The sequence below is a fragment of the Pelophylax lessonae genome (genome assembly GCF_965119305.1).
Source record: "Pelophylax lessonae genome assembly, chromosome: 3".
Classification (NCBI taxonomy): domain Eukaryota; kingdom Metazoa; phylum Chordata; class Amphibia; order Anura; family Ranidae; genus Pelophylax; species Pelophylax lessonae.
The window spans coordinates 59,309,852-59,334,806 of record NC_138770.1 but is presented as its reverse complement, the minus strand read 5'-3'; the positions used below and the strand labels follow the sequence as shown (position 1 = coordinate 59,334,806).

Sequence of the window (24,955 nt, the reverse complement as noted above, 5' to 3'; positions counted from 1 at the left end):
ATTTTCGTGCAGTCAGTACAGATTTCGACAGGGAAAAATCTTATGAGCAAGTCTGGGCATGCTCAGAGAAGAAAGAACACAAAGAAAGCAAACCAACACATGACATCACTTCTGAAGTAGATTTTTGTTGGGCGAGAAAATTCGTGTGCAGTCTAGGCACATTCCAACCAACAAAACACCACTCTGAACAAAAGACGGACGATCGGTCGGCCGATAATCGTTGCGGCTTTTGCTCCTAAAGCGTTGTGGCTTTAGGAGCAAAGCTAAATTTTGGACAACAAATTCTAATTACCAAGAATTCAGCTACAGGTGAGTCTATTCATTAACCACTTGCCGACTGCCTAACGCAGATCTACGTCGGCAGTCAGCCCCTCACAGGCAAAGCGATGTAGGTCTACGTCGCTAGCCTGTGAGGGTCTAGGGAGCGAGCGCGCGCGCTGCCGGAGGCGCGCTCCCGCGCGGTCACGCACCCCCCCCGCGCGTGTGTCGGGGGAGAAAGTCAGGCGGCTTGTGTAAACAAGCTGCCTGTCATTCTCCCCGGTGTATGAAGGATGATCATACGGTTCTACTATGTAGAACCGTTGATCACTGTTCATACATCTGAAGCCACAGCCAATCACAGTAGAAAGCACGCCCCTAGGGACACACATAGCCCCTCCCTTTCAAAAAAAGTTAACCCCTTCACTGCCAGTGTATTTTTACAGTAACAGTGCATATGTATAGCACTGATTACTGTAGTAATGTCACTGGTAACCCCCAAAAGTGTCAAAAATGTCAGTCAAGGGTCCGATCTGTCCGCCGCAATGTCGCAATGCCGCAAAAAAAAATCGCAGATCGCCGCCATTACGCGTTAAAAAAAAAAACAACTAAAATGACAAAAATCTTTCCCTTTGTTAGTAAACGCGATAACTTTTGCGCAAACCAATCAAAATACGCTTTTTGGAATTTTTTTTTTTTTTTACCAAACATAGGTAGCATAAAACAAATTGGCCGAAAATGTTAAAAAATTTGGATTTTTTGCATTTTTTTGGGGGGTAATTTCATATAAAAAATGTGAAAAATATTGCTATTTTTGCAAAATTTACACTCTTTTTTTGTTTATAGCGCATGATCAAAAAATCGCACAGGTGATCAAATACCACCAAAAGAAAGCTCTGTTTGTGGGAAAAAAAGGACGTCAAATTCGTTTAGGTACAGCGTCGCACGACCGCGCAATTGTCCGTTAAAGTCACGCAGTGCCGAATCGCAAAATACCCCCTGGTCAGGAAGGGGGTAAAATCTTCCGGGGCTTAAGTGGTTAAACATGTGTCCAGCAGACAGGTGATTATAAAAGGGGGCGTTGCGTAACAAAGAAAATACCTTCCCATTTCATGGTGTCAGCAATGGCACCACATGGAAGAGAAATGTCAAAAGGCCTGAGAAAGAAAATCATTTCTTTACACAAGAAAAGTGAAGGCTACAAGAAAATCAGCAAAGCTTTACTTTTCAGTCAGAATACTGTAGCAAAAGTGATACAAAAATTTAACAAAGATGGAACTGCAACCATCTCACAGAGATGTCCAGGCCATCCACAGAAGTTAACACCTCGACAGGAACGTCTTCTGATGAGAAGGGTTGAAGAAAATCGCCATGCAAGTTCACTGCAGTTAGCTAAAGAAGTAGAAAGCCAAACTGGGGTCATTGTTTCCTGTGACACAATACGGCATACACTGCAGAGGAATGGCATGCATGGGTGTCATCCATGAAGGAAGCATTTCTTGAAGCCCATGCATAAAAAAGCCTGCCTAGAATTTGCCAGGGCCCATGCTGAAAAAGAAGACTACTGGGATTCTGTACTCTGGAGTGATGAGATCAAGATAAATGTTTTTGGAACTGATGGCTTCAAAACTTTATGGCGTCGCAGAGGTGAGGAGTACAAAGAAAAATGTGTGGTGCCTACAGAGAAATATGGTGGTGGCAGTGTTCTTCTGTGGGGCTGCATGAGCGCTGCTGGTGTCGGGGGGCTACATTTCATTAAAGTATCATGAATTCATCACCAATGCCCTTGGTTGCCATGCATTTTCCAACATGACAATGATCCAAAACACACATCTAAGGCCACTGTTGCATTTATGAAGAAGAACAGGGTGAAAGTGATTCAGTGGCCAAGTGTGTCTCCTGATTTGAACCCAATAGAAGACCTAGGGGGAATTCTGAAGCGACGAGCATCACTCTCCATCCAGCATCCAGGCTCTAAAAGAGGTCATTCTTGAAGAATGGAAAAAGATAGATGTTGCAATATGTCCCCAACTTGTTCATTCCATGCCTAGAAGACTTGGTGCTGTCCTTGCAAATCATGGAGGTCATACAAAATACTACACGTAGTAGTTTTTATTGTGGGGTGTATTCATTTTAGCATCATCTAATTTGAGTAAAACTGAAGATTTTGTAATCGAAGTTATATTCTTAACCTTACATTCATGTAACGAGCTAAACGATTGTTTTATAAACCTCAATTTTGGAAATTGTCCTTGTGTATGGAAGTATGTCATGGAATGGATTAAGAATGCATAATCCATACCTGATGGACTGCTGGGGAAGCGGAGAATCACTGTAGTAGTGACCGCTACTATAACAATAGCTCCAGTCTTTCAGGCCTTGTGCCAAGGGGGGGCCCTTCTGCATAGTGAACACAAAAGGTTTCATGCTCAGCATGGGTACCATTTCCAGAACACCCTGTAATTATCTCAACACATACAAAGTGTTCTCTGATTGGACATGGTGGAGAGACTGGGTGGTAACGTCACAATATCCACCTCGTCCACTTATAGGACACCTTGTATTGCTTGAAAAGAAGAAATGTGTAACCGTGCCGAGTCAGCAGCCCCTTGTGTTCACTATGCAGAAAGGCACAGGAGCCGTAAGACCGCGGCAATCGTAGTAGCCCGAGCTACAGTGAGCTACAGCTTCAACAAGGACCAATCCATTATTGAATATGTATACTTGCATTGTGCCAAGCTGGCCCATTGTAAGTATGCAGGATATATCACAGGACCTGGAAGACTTTGACAATCACTCTAGTAGCGTCAGCCACTACAGCCCGCTTCCCCTGCAATCCTTTGAGTCTGAAATATGCATATGTCCAAGCTGGACCAATGTGACTATGAACTAAAAACCACCTGTGACCCATTGGAGAGAGTTGGCTGCTCTTCCTGCATGATAGACACAAAAATAAATAAAAGTCCAAGCCCTGACGAAGGGTGCTCTTTGAAGCCCTGAAATACATTGGCTTTACTGATGCAAGATTCTGAAAACCATTAAATATGGAAACTTCCCAGTCTGTTTCTGGCACTTACCTTTTTGCACACCCAACAAATACAGTAAAGCCTGGAAAGGTTTCTATACTTTCTACATGGGTGTTAAACAGAGGAGAATCACTGCTCCCTGAATAAGGGGTCCTTAGCAGCCTGGAAATGTGGTGGTGTTTGCTGGTGGTGATTAAATGTCTTGTACTTAACCTTCTATTGTGGTGCGCTGGTGATAGCCTACTGTTTGGATTACCTGCTTGGTGGCGCCATCTTTCATTTCACCATTGCAGCTCCTGATGTTCTGGCCTGTGGCTGTATGGAGTACACTGGATTACATGATTGCGTGTCCTGGTGTTTGCATGGGTACCATATTACTGGTGTTTGTATGGGTACCATATTACCTGTGTTTACACTCTGCCATGCCTATCTCAGAAGAATGGCTTCACGCCAAACACATTTTGGTCTGTCCAGGGCTTCACCAGGGTGTGAATTCATTCCCCTGAAATTGGCATGACTGAGTAGACATGGGCACCATACCACCTGTGTCTAGAAGGTAATGCCTATCTCAGAAGAATGGCTTCACACCAACATGTTTTGGTCTGTCCAGGCCTTCATCAGGGTGTGACATCATTCTCCTATGACGCATTGCTGTGTTGGCCTGTGGATGGTATAATACCGGTGTGACATGACTGCATGACCTGGTGTTCACATGGGCACCATACCACCCGTGTCTAGATGGCAATTCCTTTCTCGGAAGAATGGTTCCTTTGCCGTCAGTTTCTCCTGTTGAGCAGGAGGGGGGGGGGGGGAGCAGTGCTGGAGCCGTGACAGCGCTCGAGTGGTGACTGGAGCCAGGTGTTTTTTTTTCTTTGGGGGGGGGGGGGGAGAGAGAGGACAGGTAGGAGTAAACTTTTTTTCTTTTGTTTTTTAACCTGAATACAGAGAACACATTAAGGTAAGAAATGATTCATTTTTAGAACCCTGCTGGTGCCCAACCTGTATCCTGAGGGCCTATTGGATTTTGGTCAGGTGAGCGTGGGGGCCATTCAATGATATCATCCTCCAGGAACTGGCTGCATACTCTCTCGCCACATTGGTCCAGGCGTTGTCATGCACCAGGCGGAGCCCAGGACCCACTGCACCAGCGTAGGGTCTGACAATGGGTCCAAGAATTTCATCCAGATACCGAATGACAGTCAGGGTGCCATTGTCTAGCCCAGTGTTTCTCAACTCCGGTCCTCAGGGCACACTAACAGGCCAGATTTTAAGTATTACCTTGGGGAGATGCAGACTAGAATACTGCAATCACTGAGCAGCAAATGCTATCACCGGTGATGTATTTTAGTTTTCTTGCAAACCTGCCCTGTTAGTGTGCCCTGAGGACCGGAGTTGAGAAACACTGGTCTAGCCTGTAGAGGTCTGTGCGCCCCTCTATCGATATGCCTCCCCAGACCATCACTGACCCACCACCAAACCGGTCATGCTGAACAATGTTACAGGCAGCATAATGTTCTCCATGGCTTCTCCAGACCCTTCCACGTCTGTCACATGTGCTCAGGATGAACCTGCTCTCATCTGTGAAAAGCACAGGGCGCCAGTGGTGGACCTGCCAATGCTGGTGTTCAATGGCAAATGCCAATCGAGCTCCACGATGCTGGGCGGTGAGCACAGGGCCCACTAGAGGATCTCAGGCTACCCTCATGAAGTCTGTTTCTCATTGTTTGGTCAGAGACATTCACACCAGTGGCCTCCTGGAGGTCATTTTGTAGGGCTCTGGCAGTGCTCATCCTGTTCCTCATTGCACAAAGGAGCAGATACCGGTCCCGATGATGGGTTAAGGCAGGGCTCGACAATCCCCGGGCGCCAGGTCGCATTTGCGACTAGAATTAGCGACCTGGCGCCTGGGGGTGCCCTGCAGAAGGTGTCCTGTCATTTTTGCACGGACTTCCGGGCCGTCCGAAAATTGAGGCCCCGGCTTTTCGGCCTACTTGAGATGACAGGCTTCCAATGGGGAACTGGCGCCCTCTTGTGGAGGCCGGGAGTAATGACTGTTGTAATGACTGTTTCCACTGCCTTTTTGTTCTCAATTCATTCATTACCATCTCCCTGTCCAGTTAGTTACCTTTGACAGGGAGTGTGGTTATTATTATTTAATTTATTTTTTAAATGTAAAAAAAAAAATAATTTATTTTCCTTTATTTTTTTAATTATTAAAAAAAAAATTCTTTTTTTTCCAATTATTAAAAAAAAAAAAATATATATATATATCTATATATCCTTTTTTTTTTTTTTCCTCATCGCCATGCCACAGCCGAAGGCCCCTTTCACACGGGCTGTCTGATCAGGTCCGCCTGTCAGTTTTTCAGGCAGACCTGATCGGTCCCTTGATTCTCCTCTATGGAGCTGTAATCTGCCGCCATCTGATCCTGTCCGCGAAAAGCAGACGGATGGTGGTTCTATTTTCTATCCATCCCGTGGATCGGATCAGATGGCATCGGATGGAAAGAGACAGACAGTCTGTTTTCATCCAATTGTGCTATAGAGGAGAGTGGGGTTCTAGTCGTATTTATGTGTAAATTTAGTATCCGTTTTATTAAATAAAGCTTGGTTGTTAGTTTAAAAAAAACAAAAACTGGCTCCTAACTTTTTTAGCTGGCTCCTAGATTTCAGGAAAATTTGTCAAGCCCTGGGTTAAGGACCTTCTATGGCCTTTTTAGCTCTCCTAGAGCAACTGCCTTTCCCCTGGAATCTCCTCTTTGTTCTTGAGACTGTGCTGAGAGACACAGCAAACCTGGCAATGACACGTATTGATGTTCCATCCTGGAGGAGTTGGACTGCCTGTGCAACCTCTATAGGGTCCAAGTATCACCTCATGCTACCAGTAGTGACACTGACCCTAGCCAAATGCAAAACTAGTGACAAACAGTCAGAAAAGTAAGTAGGGAAAAGTGTCAGTGGCCTCCATCTGTAAAACCATTTCTGTTGTGGAGGTTGTCTCATTGTTGCCCATCTAGTGCACTTGTTGTTAATTTTCATCAACACCAAAGCAGCTGAAACGAATTAACAACCCCCTCTGCTACCTAAATGACCGGATCAATATCCCAGGAGTTTACTTGAATTGATGCTATACTCTGATTAAGAAGTGTTCCTTTAATTTTTTTGAGCAGTGTATATTTGTCATGTACATTGATTGGCTTTTAACTTGCATGAGTGATGGATTTTGATGATGTTTTAAGTGAATCAAAGGTCTATGGTTTATAAGATCAATTCCAGATCCTTAATTGCTACACCTTTATCATTCTATGGGGGAAGAACTATTATTTAAGGGTCTCTAGAGTCCTCCATGAATATCTGTTCCATCAGTATTATAAGTTTTATCTAAATAGGTAATTCTCTAAAACGACAGATGAGGGTCCATTAGAAATCTGGAATTTGTATTATTGATACAGTGGTCAGTGGAAAAAATGCTCCTTGCATTGGTAATCAGTGGGAAGAATGTCCCTTGCATTAGTGATCAGTGGGAAGAATGTTCCTTACATTGGTGATCAGTGGGAAGAATGTCCCTTACATTGGTGATCAGTGGGAAGAATGCTCCTTACATTGGTGATCAGTGGGAAGAATGCTCCTTACATTGGTGATCAGTGGGAAGAATGTTCCTTACATTGGTGGTCAGTGGGAAGAATGCTCCTTACATTGGTGATCAGTGGGAAGAATGCTTCTTAACATTGTTGGTCAGTGGGAAGAATGTTCCTTACATTGGTGATCAGTGGGAAGAATGCTCCTTACATTGGTGATCAGTGGGAAGAATGCTCCTTACATTGGTGATCAGTGGGAAGAATGCTCCTTACATTGGTGATCAGTGGGAAGAATGTTCCTTACATTGGTGGTCAGTGGGAAGAATGCTCCTTACATTGGTGATCAGTGGGAAGAATGCTTCTTAACATTGTTGGTCAGTGGGAAGAATGTTCCTTACATTGGTGATCAGTGGGAAGAATGCTCCTTACATTGGTGATCAGTGGGAAGAATGCTCCTTACATTGGTGATCAGTGGGAAGAATGCTCCTTACATTGGTGATCAGTGGGAAGAATGCTCCTTACATTGGTGATCAGTGGGAAGAATGTTCCTTACATTGGTGATCAGTGGGAAGAATGTTCCTTACATTGGTGATCAGTGGGAAGAATGTTCCTTACATTGGTGGTCAGTGGGAAGAATGCTCCTTACATTGGTGATCAGTGGGAAGAATGCTTCTTAACATTGTTGGTCAGTGGGAAGAATGTTCCTTACATTGGTGATCAGTGGGAAGAATGTCCCTTACATTGGTGATCAGTGGGAAGAATGTTCCTTACATTGGCGATCAGTGGGAAGAATGTCCCTTACATTGGTGATCAGTGGGAAGAATGCTCCTTACATTGGTGATCAGTGGGAAGAATGTTCCTTACATTGGTGATCAGAGGGAAGAATGTCCCTTACATTGGTGATCAGTGGGAAGAATGTTCCTTACATTGGCGATCAGTGGGAAGAATGTTCCTTACATTGGCGATTAGTGGGAAGAATGTCCCTTACATTGGTGGTCAGTGGGAAGAATGTCCCTTACATTGGTGATAAGTGGGAAAAATGTTCCTTACATTGGTGATCAGAGGGAAGAATGTCCCTTACATTGGTGGTCAGTGGGAAGAATGTCCCTTACATTGGTGGTCAGTGGGAAGAATGTCCCTTACATTGGTGATCAGTGGGAAGAATGTTCCTTACATTGGCGATTAGTGGGAAGAATGTTCCTTACATTGGCGATCAGTGGGAAGAATGTTCCTTACATTGGCGATCAGTGGGAAGAATGTTCCTTACATTGGCGATCAGTGGGAAGAATGTTCCTTACATTGGCGATCAGTGGGAAGAATGTTCCTTACATTGGTGGTCAGTGGGAAGAATGTTCCTTACATTGGTGATCAGTGGGAAGAATGCTCCTTACATTGGTGATCAGTGGGAAGAATGCTCCTTACATTGGTGATCCGTGGGAAGAATGTTCCTTACATTTGATATCCGTACAGTTGTACAGTGAGGGTAATCCTTCCCAGACTGGCTTTTCTTATTCCCTAAATATTGGTTCAGGCGCCATTGCATATTATCACTATTGTTGTTGCATTAAAAAAGAAGCGCAGTAGGATGTGGCGGCGCTGGCGGCAGGAGACCTGATAGGGCAGAGAGAGGGAGCTACTTGTGTGGGAGTGAATAGACTCTCAGAACGTTCTCCTTTAATCTCTGCAAATAAGATGTAATTAATTATATGTACAGTGGCGGACTGCGCTCGCCAGACCACTTATTGATATGGAAATCTAAAGGCAAATGCTTCATGCAAAAGCTTTTATTTGTCGCACGCGAGCGATGACTGACTAATAAAATCTACAGATTTCAAAGCCTGAGGGTAAAAGGTACCTTAGCTTTAAAGCTAAGCTGTAAATCTGACCTCTGACCTTCCCTAGAGATGTACAGAGACTTAGTGATATTACTGGATCTTTAACCACTTGACCTCCGGAAGATTTACCCCCTTCATGACCAGGCAATCTTTTGCGCCACAGCACTGACAATTGTGCAGTCATGCAACGCTGTACCTATATAAAGTTGACGTAATTTTTTTCCCCACAAATAGAGCTTTCTTTTGGTGGTATTTGATCACCTGTGCGTTTTCTTAATTTTTTTGCGCTATAAACAAAAAAAGACCGACAATTTAAAAAAAAAAAAAAAAAAACAATATTTTTTTCTTACGTCCTCTGACAGTCGCCGCCCACTCATACAGTCTTCACCAATGGGTATTGACCTCTTATCCACAGGAGCAAGCTAGGCATAAGACTTGTTAAAAACAAAGCAATTTACATAGACACACCTACAGGGGGCTGTCCCTCTGGTCCAATACCCCCAGCTAGCCTCATTCCCAATTCAGTTTGTCTTCTGCCTAGATAGGAGTAAGATAGGCTTTCCCTGTACTGGGGCTACATGTCTCAGCCTTTCTTTTGTTTTATTACTTTTATTTTCTGCAAATGTGTTTTTCTTTGCACTACTAGCTTTTTATTTGTTTCTGCGCTTAGTTAGTCGGATCTTCGGAAGACTACTGCGTTTGCGGAGCTGGGAATCTGACTGGTCGTCCTGGCACTCCAGGACAGAGGATCTTATGGAATCCCAGCCCGCCATCGAGCGTTTAGCATGCTATGCGTGCGCCCTGGCCTAGCAAACGACCTGCCCCTGTTGTCAGGGGCAAAAGCCTGCGAGGTGGCTATCTCGCCGGGATGCCTCACCATGCAGTTTTGACCGTGCGACGCATCCTATTTTGGCTGACGGCCCCCCGCCATCTGGGGTGGGGGGTTCCCGCGATATTGAGGCGCCCACGCCGTATGGAAACATGTTGGAACTGCGAGCGATCGGATTGTGCTTGCTTTATTGGTCGGATCGTCTTCGGGGCCGCTCTTTGCGGGTCCAGACGGACAACGCCACTGCGGTGGCTTACATCAATCACCAAGGGGGCACCAGGAGTGCCCGGGCGGCCCAGGAAGTGACCAAAATTCTGTCTTGGGCCGAGGTGCACGTCCCGGTGATTTTGGCAGTTCACATTCCAGGTGTGGAGAATTGGCAGGCCGATTATCTGCGCAGCCTGACCCTGGACCAGGGAGTATGGTCCCTACACCCGGAGGTGTTTTCAGATGCTGTGTGCGAGATGGGGAACCCCGGATGTGGATCTGTTCGCATCTCGGCTAAACAACAAGGTGGGAAGGTTTGTGGCAAGAACGCGCGATCCTCTGGCAGTCGCCTTGGATGCGCTGGTGGTGCCTTGGAATCAGTATCGCCTGATTTATGCCTTCCCTCCGATTCAGTGGTTGTCCAGGTTCCTTCGCAGGTTGGTCCCGGAACCGAAGTTGGTGATTTTGTTGGCCCCAGACTGGCCGCGCCGGTCGTGGTACGAGGACATCATACAACTGGTCGTCGAGCCTCCGTGGCGACTCCCATTACGGGACGATCTGCTGTCTCAGGGGCCGATCTTCCATCCTGCTTTACAGTCGCTGGCTTTAATGGCGTGGCTATTGAAAGCCAGGTCTTGAGAGATCGGTGTCTCTCGTCGGCTGTCATTCCTACCCTGCTACAGGCTAGGAAGGCCTCATCCGGTATGATTTATTACCGTTCCTGGAAGGCTTATTTTGCCTGGTGTGAATCCAGGGGCATTCGTCCTCGCTCCTTTTCGGTGGCGAGGGTGTTAGCCTTCCTGCAATCTGGTGTGGACCAGCGCCTTGCGTTGACCACGATTAAGGGACAGTTATCTGCTCTGGCGATCTATTTTCAGCGCCCCTTGGCGTTGAATTCTTTGATACGCACCTTTGTTCAAGGAGTGCGTCATTTGGCTCCTCCTCGGAGAGCACCTTTACCTCCTTGGGACTTGAACTTGGTTCTGTCCGTTTTGCATCGTCCTCCCTTTGAAAGCATCAGGGAATTTTATTTGCCTCTGCTGTCACGGTAGGTTGCCTTTCTGGTGGCGATCACATCTGCCCGCAGAGTGTCGGAGTTGGCGGCCCTGTCTTGCCGCTCCCCTTACCTGGTGGTGCCTTAAGGGGACGCTAGTTTTGCAGGTCCCTGACTGTTGGGGTTGTTTCCCCCTTGTTTATTTGCTTTCCTGGGTTGTTTGCTCCAGTTGAGCTTTTCTGTTACCCAGAGGATTTACCTTTCTGTTGAGATAAGGTTCCTTTCTCTGACCTGGGTACTGCGTTGCCTTTGTGACGGTTGCGCTTCCCACCCCTCATCTGCTTTGGGACATCCCATTGGTGAAGACTGTATGAGTGGGCGGCGACTGTCAGAGGACGTAAGAGAGAACTGAATTTTTGTAAAATCTTACCGTAAAATTCCTTTCTCTGAGTCCTCTGACAGTTGCCGCCCCCGCCCCTCTTTGGGGTTCATGGACTCTCTACTGCTTGCTACCAAACTGAATTGGAAATGAGGCTAACAGGGAGTATTGGACCAGAGGGATAGCCCCCTGTAGGTGTGTCTATGTAAATTGCTTTGTTTTTAAAAAGTCTTATGCCTAGCTTGCTCCTGTGGATAAGAGGTCAATACCCATTGGTGAAGACGGTATGAGTGGGCGGCGACTGTCAGAGGACTCAGAGAAAGGAAATTTACGGTAAGATTTTACAAAAATTCATTTTTTTTTACTTTCTGATATAAAACCTATACAATAAATTTAAAAAAAAAATCGAATTTCTTTATAAAGTTAGGCCAACATGTATTTTGCTACATATTTTTAGTAAAGAAAAATAAAATAAATCCCGATAAGCGTAAATTGATTGGAAATTATAACATCCTTAAGGATGGATTCCTTATGCGTCCTACCCTCCGGACCTTGTTTGAGGCTTCCCCCATACATATTCACAATCACTAGATGGATACTTTGGCTCATCTCATCTACACTATTAACTTCGAGATTCCTCCTATTCTATTACATTTTCACTCCATCAAATTGGTGGGAGATTCTTGTGCTCTCTGGCGTCATACCTCTGTTGCCCGCCATCGTAAGTCTACTACCTGGTCTAATGCGTAGAAAGGTTATAGGTTCTCCCGGGTCGATGTCCAGTACTCTGTGGATGCAGAGCTCTTGTTGTGGCACTCTGCAGTTGGAATCATTGGGCCTGTTGCCCATGCTTTTTATTTATTGCTTGGGGATATCCCATGGTATATGAATACTCTACCTGTGTCCTATACTGTACGATTAATGGGATTTGTGATCCATAAAGTCGCATGACAAGTCAAAACCAATTTATTTCAGTGCACCCATTACAATCTATGCAACTAAACTCACAGCATCTTTAAAAAAAGGTTCCTGCACTTTTGATGCAACTTTCTTGTAACTGTGTAATAAGCCGAACTGCAAATTGCACGACTTTGGAGTCACACTAGTGTGAACCGAGCCTAAGATAGGAGGACATTTGGCTTTGGGAGCCCATACATGACCCAGGTCACCTTCCCTTTTGTTCCTTGGTTAGTCTGCATTGCTTGCTGCAAAACTGAGGAGTCCTGGAGTGGGGTAGGGTTAGAGGAAAGGCAGGTACTGCAGACTCCTGGGAAATTACTTGGGTATCCCAGGAGGCTGCAGGAGTGGGCTGTATATACACTATATATTGTCAAAAGTATTGGGACACCTGCGTTTTACACACACATGAACTTTAATGGCATCTCAGTCTTCGTTCGTAGGGTTTAATGTTGAGTTGGACTACCCTTTGCAGCTTCAACACTTCAGGGAAGGCTGTCCACAAGGTTTAGGATTGTGTCTATGGAAATGTTTGAGTGCAACAGAAGGGGAATGTAGGACGTTATATGAGGCACATGACACCATGTGCCTCCATCCTTAATCATATTATTATTATTATACAGGATTTATATAGCGCCAACAGTTTGCGCAGCGCTTTACAGTGTGGGGGAAGACAATACAGTTACAGTACAATTCAATACAGGAGGAATCAGAGGGCCCTGCTCGTTACAATCTAGAAAATCATATGGAAATGTTTGCCTATTCTTCCAGAAGCGCATTTGTGAGGTCAGGCACTGATGGAGAGAAGGCCTGGCTGGCAGCCTCTGCTCTAATTCAGTCAAGTTCCTCCACCCGAAACCCGCTCATCCATGTCTTTATGGACCTTGCTTTGTGCACTGGCTCAAATCCAGTTTGTGGAGGGGAGATTATGATGTGGGGTTGTTTCTCTCAAGGGTTGGGCTTGGCCCCTTAGTTCCAGTGAAGGGAACTCTTGAGGCTTCAGCATACCAAGCCATTTTGGACAATTTCACGCTCCTAACTTTGTGGGAACAGTTTGGGGATGGCCCCTTCCTGTTCCAACATGGCTGCACACCAATGCACAAAGCAAGGTCCATAAAGACATGGATGAGCGAGTTTGGGGTGGAGGAACTTGACTGGTCTGCAAAGAGTTCTGACCCCAACCCGATGGACCACCTTTGGGATGAATTAGAGCGGAGACTGAGAGCCAGGCCTTCTCTCCAAAATCAGCGCTGACCTCACAAATGCTCTTCTAGAAGAATGGTCAAATATTCCCATAGACACACTCCTAAACCTTGTGGACAGCCTTCCCAGAAGAGCTGAAGCTGTTATAGCTGCAAAGGGTGGGCCAACTCAATATTGAACCCTATGGACTAAGACTGGGATGCCATTAAAGTTCATGTGCTTGTAAAGGCAGGTGTCCCAATAGTTTTGACAATGTAGTGTATTACCCTCCTCTAGGCAGAAATTAAAGATGAGGGATGGTTCAAATGAAAGAAAAAAAAAATGTACTTGTAAGCAGTTGATTATTAAACATTTTTTTTATATTGTAGAGAGGGTAAGAATACACGGGAAATTGTCTGCTTTAACGTGGAAAAAAAAAACTAACCCTTTCAATGTCATGGTGTCCCTCCCATGCAGGTACTCAGAGCGGAGCAACACAAAGTGTGTGGGGATCACCATAGAGACCCGGCCGGACTATTGTCTGAAGCGTCATCTGAGCGACATGTTGTCATATGGCTGTACCAGGCTGGAGATCGGTGTGCAGAGTGTGTACGAAGATGTAGCCAGAGATACCAACCGGTAGGTAGTGTCTATATTCATACAGCAAGGTGGCACCACAACTGTACAGTCAGAGCTCCTGACGATCTTATCCTGATTCGTGTTTAATGCTATGTTGTTATGATGGTCTATGGAATGTCCACTATGACCTTTGCACCTCTCAACATGATGAGTTTTGAAAAAGGGAAGCCAGAGTATAGCCACTAGGGTATACTCTGCACTTTGTCTAGCATTATCACCTTTATGGGTACATGTCCACAAAGTATAGAGCATAGTGCCAGGGCTATTGATGACAGCAGAATATAACTTTGTAGGAATTCATCTACAAAGATAAGATACTGCAGGCTGTGACATTGGCTTACATTGTTCTTCATTGCCGACATTTATCTTCATTGGCTTACGTTGGTTTTCATTGATTTTCATTGGCCTACATTGGTTTTCATTGATCTTCATTGGCCTACATTGCCCTTCATGGGTCTACATTGGCCTTCATTGGCCTTCATTGGCTTTCATTGGTCTACACTGATCGTCATTGGCCTACACTGGTCGTCATTGGCCTACACTGGTCGTCATTGGCCTACACTGGTCGTCATTGGCCTACACTGGTCGTCATTGGCCTACACTGGTCGTCATTGGGCTACACTGGTCTTCATTGGCCTACACTGGTCTTCATTGGCCTACACTGGTCTTCATTGGCCTACACTGGTCTTCATTGGCCTACACTGGTCTACATTGGCCGCATACCAATTACGTCACTTGTAATATGTCTTATTAAAGTGGTTGTAAACCCTCACATGTACCCAGTGAAGTGAATAGCCTCAGATGATATAGAGATGAAACAAATCCTCCTACATAAGTTTTATTTGCATATCTGCTCTCTTACCCTTTCTACACCCTTTCAGAAGTGCAGATCGCTTTAAAAATCTTTCTTCGTGCATCTCAGCAAAGTGAAGAGGGGTGGGGAGACTGCACTTACACTGTGTGAGAGCTGATTGGAGGAAAGAGACAACCCCCCCCTCCACATAGGCAGAGAAACAAAGGACAGAGCTGTATTCTGAATAGACAAGCTCAGTGCTTATCTCCTTCTAAGCACCCTCCCCGACACAAATTTTTAGCTCATGTTATTTCATGTGTTGGAGAACTTGTCTGAAGTGACTCATGCTGATTAACAGAAGAATGAAGCACCAGAGAGAAATTACACTTAGAGCTTTGGAGAGAGAGAGAAGTAAACACTACAGATATATGTGCTTAGTTCGAATTTCATCAAGGGGGTTTAGAAAAGCTTTAAGCCAGTGCAAGTGCACAGAGAGTCACCATGTGCATTCCATGCCTGAAGCATTTCACTATTACGGCTAAGTGGTAGAGAATTGTTAGGGTTTAGTCAGGGCTCGAGTCCTGCGGGAACGCATGGGAACAGCGTTCCTGTACTTATTCTACAACAAGAATGTCGTTCCCGTTCCCCCCCTGAGCTCCAACACGATCCCAGCGCCACCTCCTGCTCTGGGATGGCGGGTCAGTAAGCCCAGATTGCGGGTTCCCGACCCGCCATCTCCGAGCATCACTGTAAACTTAGCCAGCACTACAGGAAGCAGAGCCGATGCCACAGGCGGAGTGATACCAAATGTACTCCCCCCCCCCTCCGCCTGTGACAGGGCACAGGAGCCATACAGGAAACATTGGCTCTGCAGATGAGAGAGAGGAGGGAAGGAGGGACATGAGAAAGAGAGAGAGGAGGGAAGGAGAGGTAGAGAGAGAGAGAGACAGAGAGAGGAGGGAAGGAGAGAGATGAAAACAACAAAATACTGGCACTCCAGAAATAGAGATTCTCCCACTTTACAAGACTCTGGTCCGGCCACATCTGGAGTATGCTGTCCAGTTCTGGGCACCGGTCCTCAGGAAGGATGTGCTGGAATTGGAGAGACTCCAGAGAAGGGCAACAAAAATAATTAGGGGAATGGAGGACATCCGCTATGAGGAAAGACTACAAGCACTGAACTTATTCTCTCTGGAGAAGAGACGCTTGAGGGGGGATATGATATCAATGTACAAATACTGTACTGGCGACCCTAGCATAAGGAACAAACTTTTCAGAGAAAGGGAAAACAATAAGACACGCGGCCACTCACTAAAACTAGAGGAAAAAACGGTTTAACCTAAAAATACATAAGGGGTTCTTTACTGTCAGAGCAGTAAGGATGTGGAATTCTCTTCCACAAGCAGTGGTATCAGCAGGGAGCATCAATAGCTTCAAAAAACTATTAGATGGGCACCTTAAATACCACAACATACAGGGGTATACAATGTACGGTTAACATCAAATCACACACACACATCATAGGTTGAGCTGGATGGACTGATGTCCTTTTTCAGCCTCACAAACTATGTAACTAAGAGAGCGAGAGAGAGGAAGGAAAGAGAGGTAGAAAGAGAGATGAGAAAGAAATAGATAGAGGAATGGGGAGAAAAAAAAAGAAAAAGTGAAAGAGAGAAGAAAGAATGAAAGAAAGAAAGAATAGAGAGGGGTGAGAGATAGAGTGAGGAGAAATAGAGAGGGAGAAAGAGGGACGAAATAAAAAGAGACCGATGAGAAAGAAACTGGGGGACCAAAAGAGATATGCCTTTGGCCCCTTTCACACGGGCTTTCCAATCCGGTCCGCCTATCAGTTTTTCAGGCAGACCATATCGGATGCTCCATGTAGCCCTATGGAGCAGCAGATGTCAGTGGAGACATCCCTGCTGACACCCGCTGCTATCCAATCCGGTCCTCTCCGTGTAATTTGGACGGATGGAAACCCTATTTTCCATCCGTCTGGAGGATCGAATCAGATAAGATCAGATGAAAATGGACAGGCGGTCCGTTATAATCCAATCTCCTATAGAGGAGAGCAGGGCTCTGACAGCTCAGCCTCTGCACACAGAGCGGAGATGGACCTGTCCACCGCCTGCTCAGCAGGGATTGGCGGATTGATCCCCGCTGAGTAAAACTGACTCGTTGGGTGCACCGCCCGTGTGAAAGGACCCTTAGTGCTACTGAGCAAAATCCATATAAATATAAATCAAGAAATAGGTGACAGATCCAGGGTTTTAATGATGTTGTGTCCAACTGATATAAATCACGCCAGTACTGCACTCGCCAGCAGTACCCACCACCAGTACCTGCCAGCACATACCTGCCAGCAGTACCCGCCATCAGTAGCCACCACCAGTACCCGCCAGCAGTGCCAGCCAGCAGTACCCACCACCAGTATCTGCCAGCAGTACAAGCCAGCAGAACCCACCAGCAGTACTCGCCAGTAGTACCAGCCAGCAGTACCAGCCCTGGAGAACAGCCAGTTAGCAGCCACCAGCCATACCTGCCTGGGGGACAGCAGCAGCCAGCGATACCTGCAGGAACCAAATTCGATCCACTTAAAAAAAACAGAAGGGGATCCGTCCCCTTCTGTTTGGGCAGATCAGATTGGAGGGCCCATAGAATAGAGCAGGCCGTGTCTGCTCTGCATATGCTGACACGGACCTGTCATCTGACCTGCTCGCTCCGCTCATTGTGGCCCGCAACCGGTTACCGTGTCGCTAAAGTGGCCCTCGCTTCTCTCATTGTGGCCCGCAACAGGTTACCGTGTCGCTAAAGTGGCCCTCGCTTCTCAAGAGGTATATATACACGAACACACACTTTTTTTTTATTTTTGAGGTTTGGGATGAGTTCCCACACTTTTTTTTTTTTTTCCCAGGACATGACCCCTGGGTTTAGCCATCTCTACGACTAAGCCCATAAGAATTAAATGCATCAGAAGGGGTGGCCTGTAGGTGGGGACTATCAGTATATTGTACTGGATCAGTAAAGACTTACCACGAGCGACGTCATTGGTGTGCAGCCGCCTGCTTGTTTTAGTACAGAATGCTGTTGGGCTCCAGATTCGTTTACAGCAGGGACGGAGGACAATTTGTGGGGTTTGGAGCAGTGCCCCACCTTTTTATATGTCTGCTAACAGAAAAGGGTTTGGTACACATAAGCGAGAAAAGAACGGTACAATTGTATCCCATTTAGATTGTGTATACATCTTCTATCCATTGGCTGAACATCTTTGTTGTAATGAGCAAAGCGTGGGATCCAGCTACCTTTGCATAATTATAGCTGTGCCATTGTGCAGAAGTAACATGCACAATTTTTTGGAGGTTCAGTTCAGAAGGACACATAGACCTTAGAGTTGGTGAGTATAATAAATAGTGCCTCCAACCTCCAACAGTGTCCTACAGTGCCTCCAAACCTCCCACAGGGCCCTCCAATCTCCCACAGTGCTTATGCAACACCCCAAGCAGAGACGGTTGACATGATTTGGCAGGTTTATGGCGATGCCGCGATGAGTTGTTTGAGGTGTTTTGATTGGTATGCACGCTTCAAAAGCAGAGGAACATCACTTGAAGACAACAAGTGATCAGGAAGACCTTCAATCAAAGATGGAGAAAGATCCTGGAGTCTTGGTATAGGATAGACTAAGCAATAGCATGCAATGTCAAGCGGCAGCTGCCAAAGCCGGCAGAATATTAGCATGCATAAAGAAAGGGATGTATTCCAGAGATAAGACTATAATCCTTCCACTTTATAAAACTCTGGTCCGACCGCATCTGGAGTATTCTGTCCAGTTCTGGTCGCCGGTCCTCAGGGGGGATGTGTTGAAGCTGGAGAGAGTCCAGAGAAGGGCAACTAAACTAATTAGGGGATTGGAGGACCTTAATTATGAAGAGCGGCTGCAATTGCTTGATTTATTCTCCCTGGAGAAGAAACGCCTGAGAGGGGACATGATAGCAATTTATAAATATCTCAATGGTGATCTCAGCATAGAAAAAAAGCTATTCAGTTGAAAGGATTTCATGAGGACTCGAGGGCATACAATGCGGTTAGAGGAGAAGCGTTTTAACCTCAGGCAACGTGGGGGGTTCTTTACCGTTAGGGCTACAAGATTGTGGAATTCTCTACCACAAGAGGTGGTTTCTGCGGGAAGTATGGTGGCTTTCAAAAGACTCTTAGACGTACATCTCAAGGATCAGAACATTCAGGGGTATGAGAGATGATTACAGCCGCACACACCTACACAGGTTGAACTGGATGGACTATTGTCTTTATTCAACCTCACCTACTATGTAACTATGTAACGAGCTCAACCCCACCCCCCAAATATTCTGAAACCATTGGGCAACTTGTGCATGATTATCGTCGAAGAACAATCGTGGGTGCCACTAAAAAAATACCTTGAACGACTCATTGCAGCTTCGCCGAATCATGTCAACTATCTCTGTGGCAGATTTGCCCAGTTTCACACAGAATTTCATGTTTGCTCTTTGTTCTAACTTGCTGTCCATGATGAAATAGTAGACGTGGTAATGCACATGGTCAGAATAGCACCAGTTGCACGGCTCCCGATGTACACAGGACGATGTCTTTTAGCACACTGACTTATGAAGGTCGGGACTCCCTGTGACTGCGTGCAGATTTGCGCTGCTATCTGTTGGTTGTTACAAAACTGGTCTCGAAACTTTGATACCATCTCGTATACCCAGTGAAGTGACTGGCCTCATATGAAACCAATCCTCCGACATAAGTTGTAACTCTTTATCTACAGTATTCTCTTCTCTACATTCGTTCAAAGTCCAGAATTTATAAAGCTTGTCTGAGATTTCAGAAAGTGGGGGTGGGGGGGCTAAAGTTGCACCCTGCTGAGCTCGGTGAGAGACTGGAGTGAAGGGACACGACCCTCTTCACACATGAACATATCTGAGGCTGTCAATCACAGGCAGTGTGCTGGGGCGTCCTGTCATCTTTTTATCCCTTGGTGTCAGGAAAACTGGTCAGAAGTGACTCATGCTGATAGCAGAGGAACGAAGCAGCAGACAGGAATGACGCTTTGATTGCTCTGGATTGAGACACACTATAGAGGAATATGTTTTGTTCATATTTCATGTCGGAGGTTTACAACCACTTTAAAGAAGAAGTAAACCCTCCTCTGACACTTTTCCCTATAGGTAAGCCTATGATAAGGCTTACCTATAGGTACTGTAAATATCTCCTAAACATGTACCGTTTAGGAGATATTTACCTTACATGCAGCCAGTGACGTCACTGGCGCATGCGCTCTGAAGGAACGGCCGCTCGTGCCGTTCCTTCAGAGACCCGTGCCGTGACCATCGGCTCCCGCGTGCGCGGGAGTGACGTCACCGCGGCTCCGGCCAATCAGATGGCCGGATGCCGCGATCCCGGAAGACGGGCGACTGGACATGTCGCCCGTCATAGAGGTAAGCGGATGGCACGGCGGGGGCTCGTTCTAAGGTAAGTATTTCATAATGAGCTAGTATGCGATGCATACTAGCTCATTATGTGTTTCTCTTACAGGTTGCAAAAAGAAGAGAATTTTTTTTTTTTCAGGTTTACAACCTCTTTAAGGCTACACAATGGCTAGGCAAGTTTAAATGTTACCCTAACCCCAGCCTTTGAAAAAAAATTAAAAATATCTGGTTTTAGAAGGCCTCCTCATGGACAAATGATTGTTCCTTCTAAATGGTGGGTGGTCCTATAACTTCCACCGAGCAATGAAATGAGATACACGTAAAGAGCAACCAAAAACCCTTCAAGTAGCTTCCCTTAATCTCCTTGCATGTGCCCATGCCGGCGCGTGACCGGACACTGCTGGTAAAAGTCTAAATATAATCGATAGGATTTCTTTGCTAGACTGAAGCTTCCTCCAACCATTATGCCTTGTTCTGGTTTCATCCATTCTCAAAAGTCACGAGAGCGATCTTTGCGTCCTGCATGTGCCTTCCCTTCATCTTCGACGTTTTGCTCAGCTCGCCGCCTGAAAAGTTGTTTTGCTGATGCTGGCTAAAGAGTTCTGGACCATAAAATAATGGGGAAAAATAAAAACTGCCCACACGACGAGTGAGTGGGCGGGTAGAGATGGGAGATAACCGTCCTGCCAAGGCGCCGCATCGGCCTAATCAATAAATCTTTTAAGCGTGAGACTTGTAATCCTGACTTTTCACGACCTCTATTATATTACTGCCTGTCCTTGTCACCGGCACACAGCCTCGGCAGCAGTGTTTTCTAATTCTAGCCACTTCTTTTCTGCTGTCGGTGGGAAAACCAGTTTTGGTGCAGGAAGCTATATATATTGGAAGTAATATACACAGTTATTATTATATCTGACCTCGCGCCTTCCCTATAGTATTGTACAGTTGTACCGGCTCCTCTCCTGGACTGAAACGGCTTACTCTGATTTCACTGCACACTGTGAGCTTCTCACAATGCGTTAGAAGCTGTAGCGTCATTTAGCCCTTTCCACTCCTGTCCCTGGCCTGCCCCTTCCGCTCATTGGATTTTAGTCATTTCAATCTGCATCACATGTGGATGTTGACTAACCACTTCAGCTCCGGAAGGTGACCAGGCCATTTTTGCGATATACGGCACTGCGTTACTTTAACCACTTAAGCCCCGGAAGATTTTACCCCCTTCCTGACCAGGGGGTATTTTGCGATTCGGCACGGTGTGACTTTAACGGACAATTGCGCGGTCCTGCGACGCTGTATCTAAACGTCCTTTTTTTCCCCACAAACAGAGCTTTCTTTTGGTGGTATTTGATCACCTGTGCGATTTTTTGATCATGCGCTATAAACAAAAAAAGAGCATAAATTTTGCAAAAATAGCAATATTTTTCAAATTTTTTTATATGAAATTCCCCCCCAAAAAAATGTAAAAATCAAAATTTTTTAACATTTTCGGCCAATTTGTTTTATGCTACCTATGTTTGGTAAAAAAAAATCGCAAAAAGCGTATTTTGATTGGTTTGCGCAAAAGTTATCGCGTTTACTAACAAAGGGAAAGATTTTTGTAATTTTTGTTGTTGTTTTTTTTTTTTTAACGAGTAATGGCGGCGATCTGCGTTTTTTTTTTTTCTTGCGGTACTGCGACATTGCGGCGGACAGATCGGACCCTTGACTGACATTTTTGACACTTTTGGGGTTACCAGTGACATTTCTACAGTAATCAGTGCTATACATATGCACTGTTACTGTAAAAATACACTGGGAGTGAAGGGGTTAACTTTTTTTGAAAGGGAGGGGCTATGTGTGTCCCTAGGGGCGTGCTTTCTACTGTGATTGGCTGTGGCTTCAGATGTATGAACAGTGATCAACGGTTCTACATAGTAGAACCGTATGATCATCCTTCATACACCGGGGAGAATGACAGGCAGCTTGTTAACACAAGCCGCCTGACTTTCTCCCTCTCCCCCGACGATCGCAGAGTGACCGGCGGACATCGAGTCCGCCGGTCACACGCGCGGGGGGGGGGGTCCGCGACCACGCGGGAGCGCGCCTCCGGCGGCGCGCTCTCGCTCCCTAGACCCTCACAGGCTAGCGACGTAGACCTACGTCGCTTTGCCTGTGAGGGGCTGACCGCCGACGTAGATAGTCGTGTGGCGGTCGGCAAGTGGTTAATTGACAATTGCGACGCTGTACCCTCATAAAATTGATGTCTCCCCCCCCCCCCCCACAAATAGTTTTCTTTTGGTGTTATTTGATCACCTCTGGGTTTTTTTTATTTATTTATTTATTTTTTTTGCGCTTTGAACATTTTTTTTTTTTTTTTTTTACTGCTATAAAACACTCAATAGAACAGTATGTGAGAACCTGGGAACCCTGGGCCAAGTATATGAAAATATCATCTATATAAACTACAGATTCAATACTAATTCATCCTTTTCCCAACTATGTAAACCATGCACTGCGTCGTAGGTTTCTATCTTTTTTCCTTTCCTCCTCTCTTTATTCCTACCCTTTCTCTTCCCTCCCTTCTCTCTATTACCCAACTTTTTACCCTTTTCATTTTTTTTCCTTTTCTGCACATATAGGACTTTGTTGGCTCTCTTTGGCAAACCAGAATGATTAGCCAAACTGGAAATCAAGGAGGTCTGCTTCCAATCCAACCTCAAGTCATCCCTCCCCCCCACTCACCAAAGGAGTCCCAATTACCCCAACGGGTTTAATTATTCTCTATGCCCATGGGGAGAATACAAAGTAGGGGTTAGACTGCTACAATTCTTTACTGCCCTGGCAGGGCTGACTACTAGTTTCCCCACTACAACATCGTTCTGGTCTGTCGTTTGGCTCAATAACGATTTATTGTTCAAGGGGAGTTCCCACCACCATGCTTCACTGTAGGGATGGTATTGGCCAGGTGATGAGTGGTGCCTGGTTTCTCCCAGACATGATGCTTGCCATTCAGGCCAAAGAGTTCAATCTTAGACCAGAGAATTTTGTTTCTTATGGTCTGAGAGTCCTTCAGGTGCCGTTTGGCAAACTCCAGACGGGATGTCATGTGCCTTTTACTGAGAAGTGGCTTCTGTCTGGCCATTCTACCATACAGGTCTGATTGGTGGAGTGCTGCAGAGATGGTTGTTCTTCTGGAAGGTTCTCCTCTCCCCACACGGAAACGCTGAAGCTCTGTCAGAGTGACCCTCGGGTTCATGGTCACCTCCCTGACTAAGGCCCTTCTCCCCCGATCACTCAGTTTGGCTGGGCGGCCCGCTCTAGGAAGAGTCCCGCTGGTTCCAAACTTCTTCCATTTACGGATGATGGCGGCCACTGTGCTCATTGGGACCTTCAATGTCGCAGAAAATTTTCTGTACCCTTCCCCAGATCTGTGCCTCGATACAATCCTGTCTTGGAGGTCTACAGACAATTGCTTGGACTTCATGGCTTGGTTTGTGCTCTGACATGCACTGTTAACTGTGGGACCTTATATAGACAGGTGTGTGCCTTTCCAAATCATGTCCAATAAACTGAATTTACCACAGGTGAACTCCAACCAAGTTGTAGAAACATCTCAAGGATGATCATTGAAAAGAAGATGCACCTGAGCTCAATTTTGAGTGTCATGGCAAAGGCTGTGAATACTTATGTACATGTGAATTGTTTTCTTTTTTTTATTATTATTAAATTTACAAAGTTTTCAAATAAACTTCTTTCACGTTGTCATTATGGGGTATTGTTTGTAGAATTTTGAGGAAAAAAATAATGAATTTAATCCATTTTGGAATAAGGACGTAACATAACAAAATGTGGAAAAAGTGAAGCACTGTAAATACTTTCCGGATGCACTGTATATCCTATCTTCCTGCCCCTCTGCTGCTCCTCCCCATTGTACTTGTTTGCAAATCCCAGCTGTCAAAATGACAGCCGGGAGTTGCTGTGTGAATACTTTGTTTGGGTTTAATACAACTTTAATCCTAAAGTGATAGTAAACTCCCTTGTATGATTTTTACCTATAGGTAAGCCTAGAAATAAGGCTTACCTATCGGTACAGTAAATGTCTCCTAAATGTGCACTGTTTAGGCGATGTTTACTTCAGATGTAGCCGGTGACGTCACCGCGCATGCGCTCTGAAGAAACGGCATACCCGTGCCATTCCTTCAGAGCTGTGCCTTAAACAGTGACTCCTGTGCACATGCATGGGAGTGACGTCACCGCTGGTTCGGCCATTCATATTGCCGCAGCCCGCGAACCCAGAAGGAAGACCAGATGAAGAAGCCTTCAGTGGTGACAACGTGCTGCTGGGGGGCTTTAGTTCTCAGGTGAGTCTGTGTCATAACGTGCTAGTATGCGATGCATACTAGCATGGTTTGCAGTGTAGCATTAACCACTTTACCACCGGAGGATTTTGCTGTCTTACGTCCAGGTCACTTTTTGCGATTCGGCACTGTGCGACTTTAACTGACAATTGCGCGGTCGTGCGACGCTGTACCCAAACGAAATTTACGTCCTTTGTTTCCCACAAACAGAACTTTCTTTTGGTGGTATTTGATCACCTGTGCGATTTTTACTTTTTGTGCTATAAACCAAAAAATAGCGTAAATTTTGAAAAAATAACAATATTTTTCACATTTTTTTTTATATAAAATTCCCCCCCAAAAAAATGTAAAAATCAAATTTTTTTTAAAATTTTTGGCCAATTAGTTTTCTGCCACCTATGTTTGGTAAAAAAAATCACAATAAGCGTATTTTGATTGGTTTGCGCAAAAGTTATTGCGTTACTAACTAAGGGAAA

At 45.5% G+C, this 24,955-nt stretch overlaps 1 protein-coding gene across 1 annotated transcript in view; it reads left to right on the top strand.

Annotated features, from left to right (window-relative positions):
* The window catches only part of ELP3 (elongator acetyltransferase complex subunit 3), a 238,366-nt gene that overhangs the window by 89,504 nt on the left and 123,907 nt on the right, over positions 1–24,955 (top strand). The window contains exon 8 of the mRNA XM_082251144.1: positions 13,723–13,884. Within this exon, the coding sequence (XP_082107270.1) occupies positions 13,723–13,884 (162 nt within the window). The remainder of the gene's footprint in view (positions 1–13,722; positions 13,885–24,955) is intronic.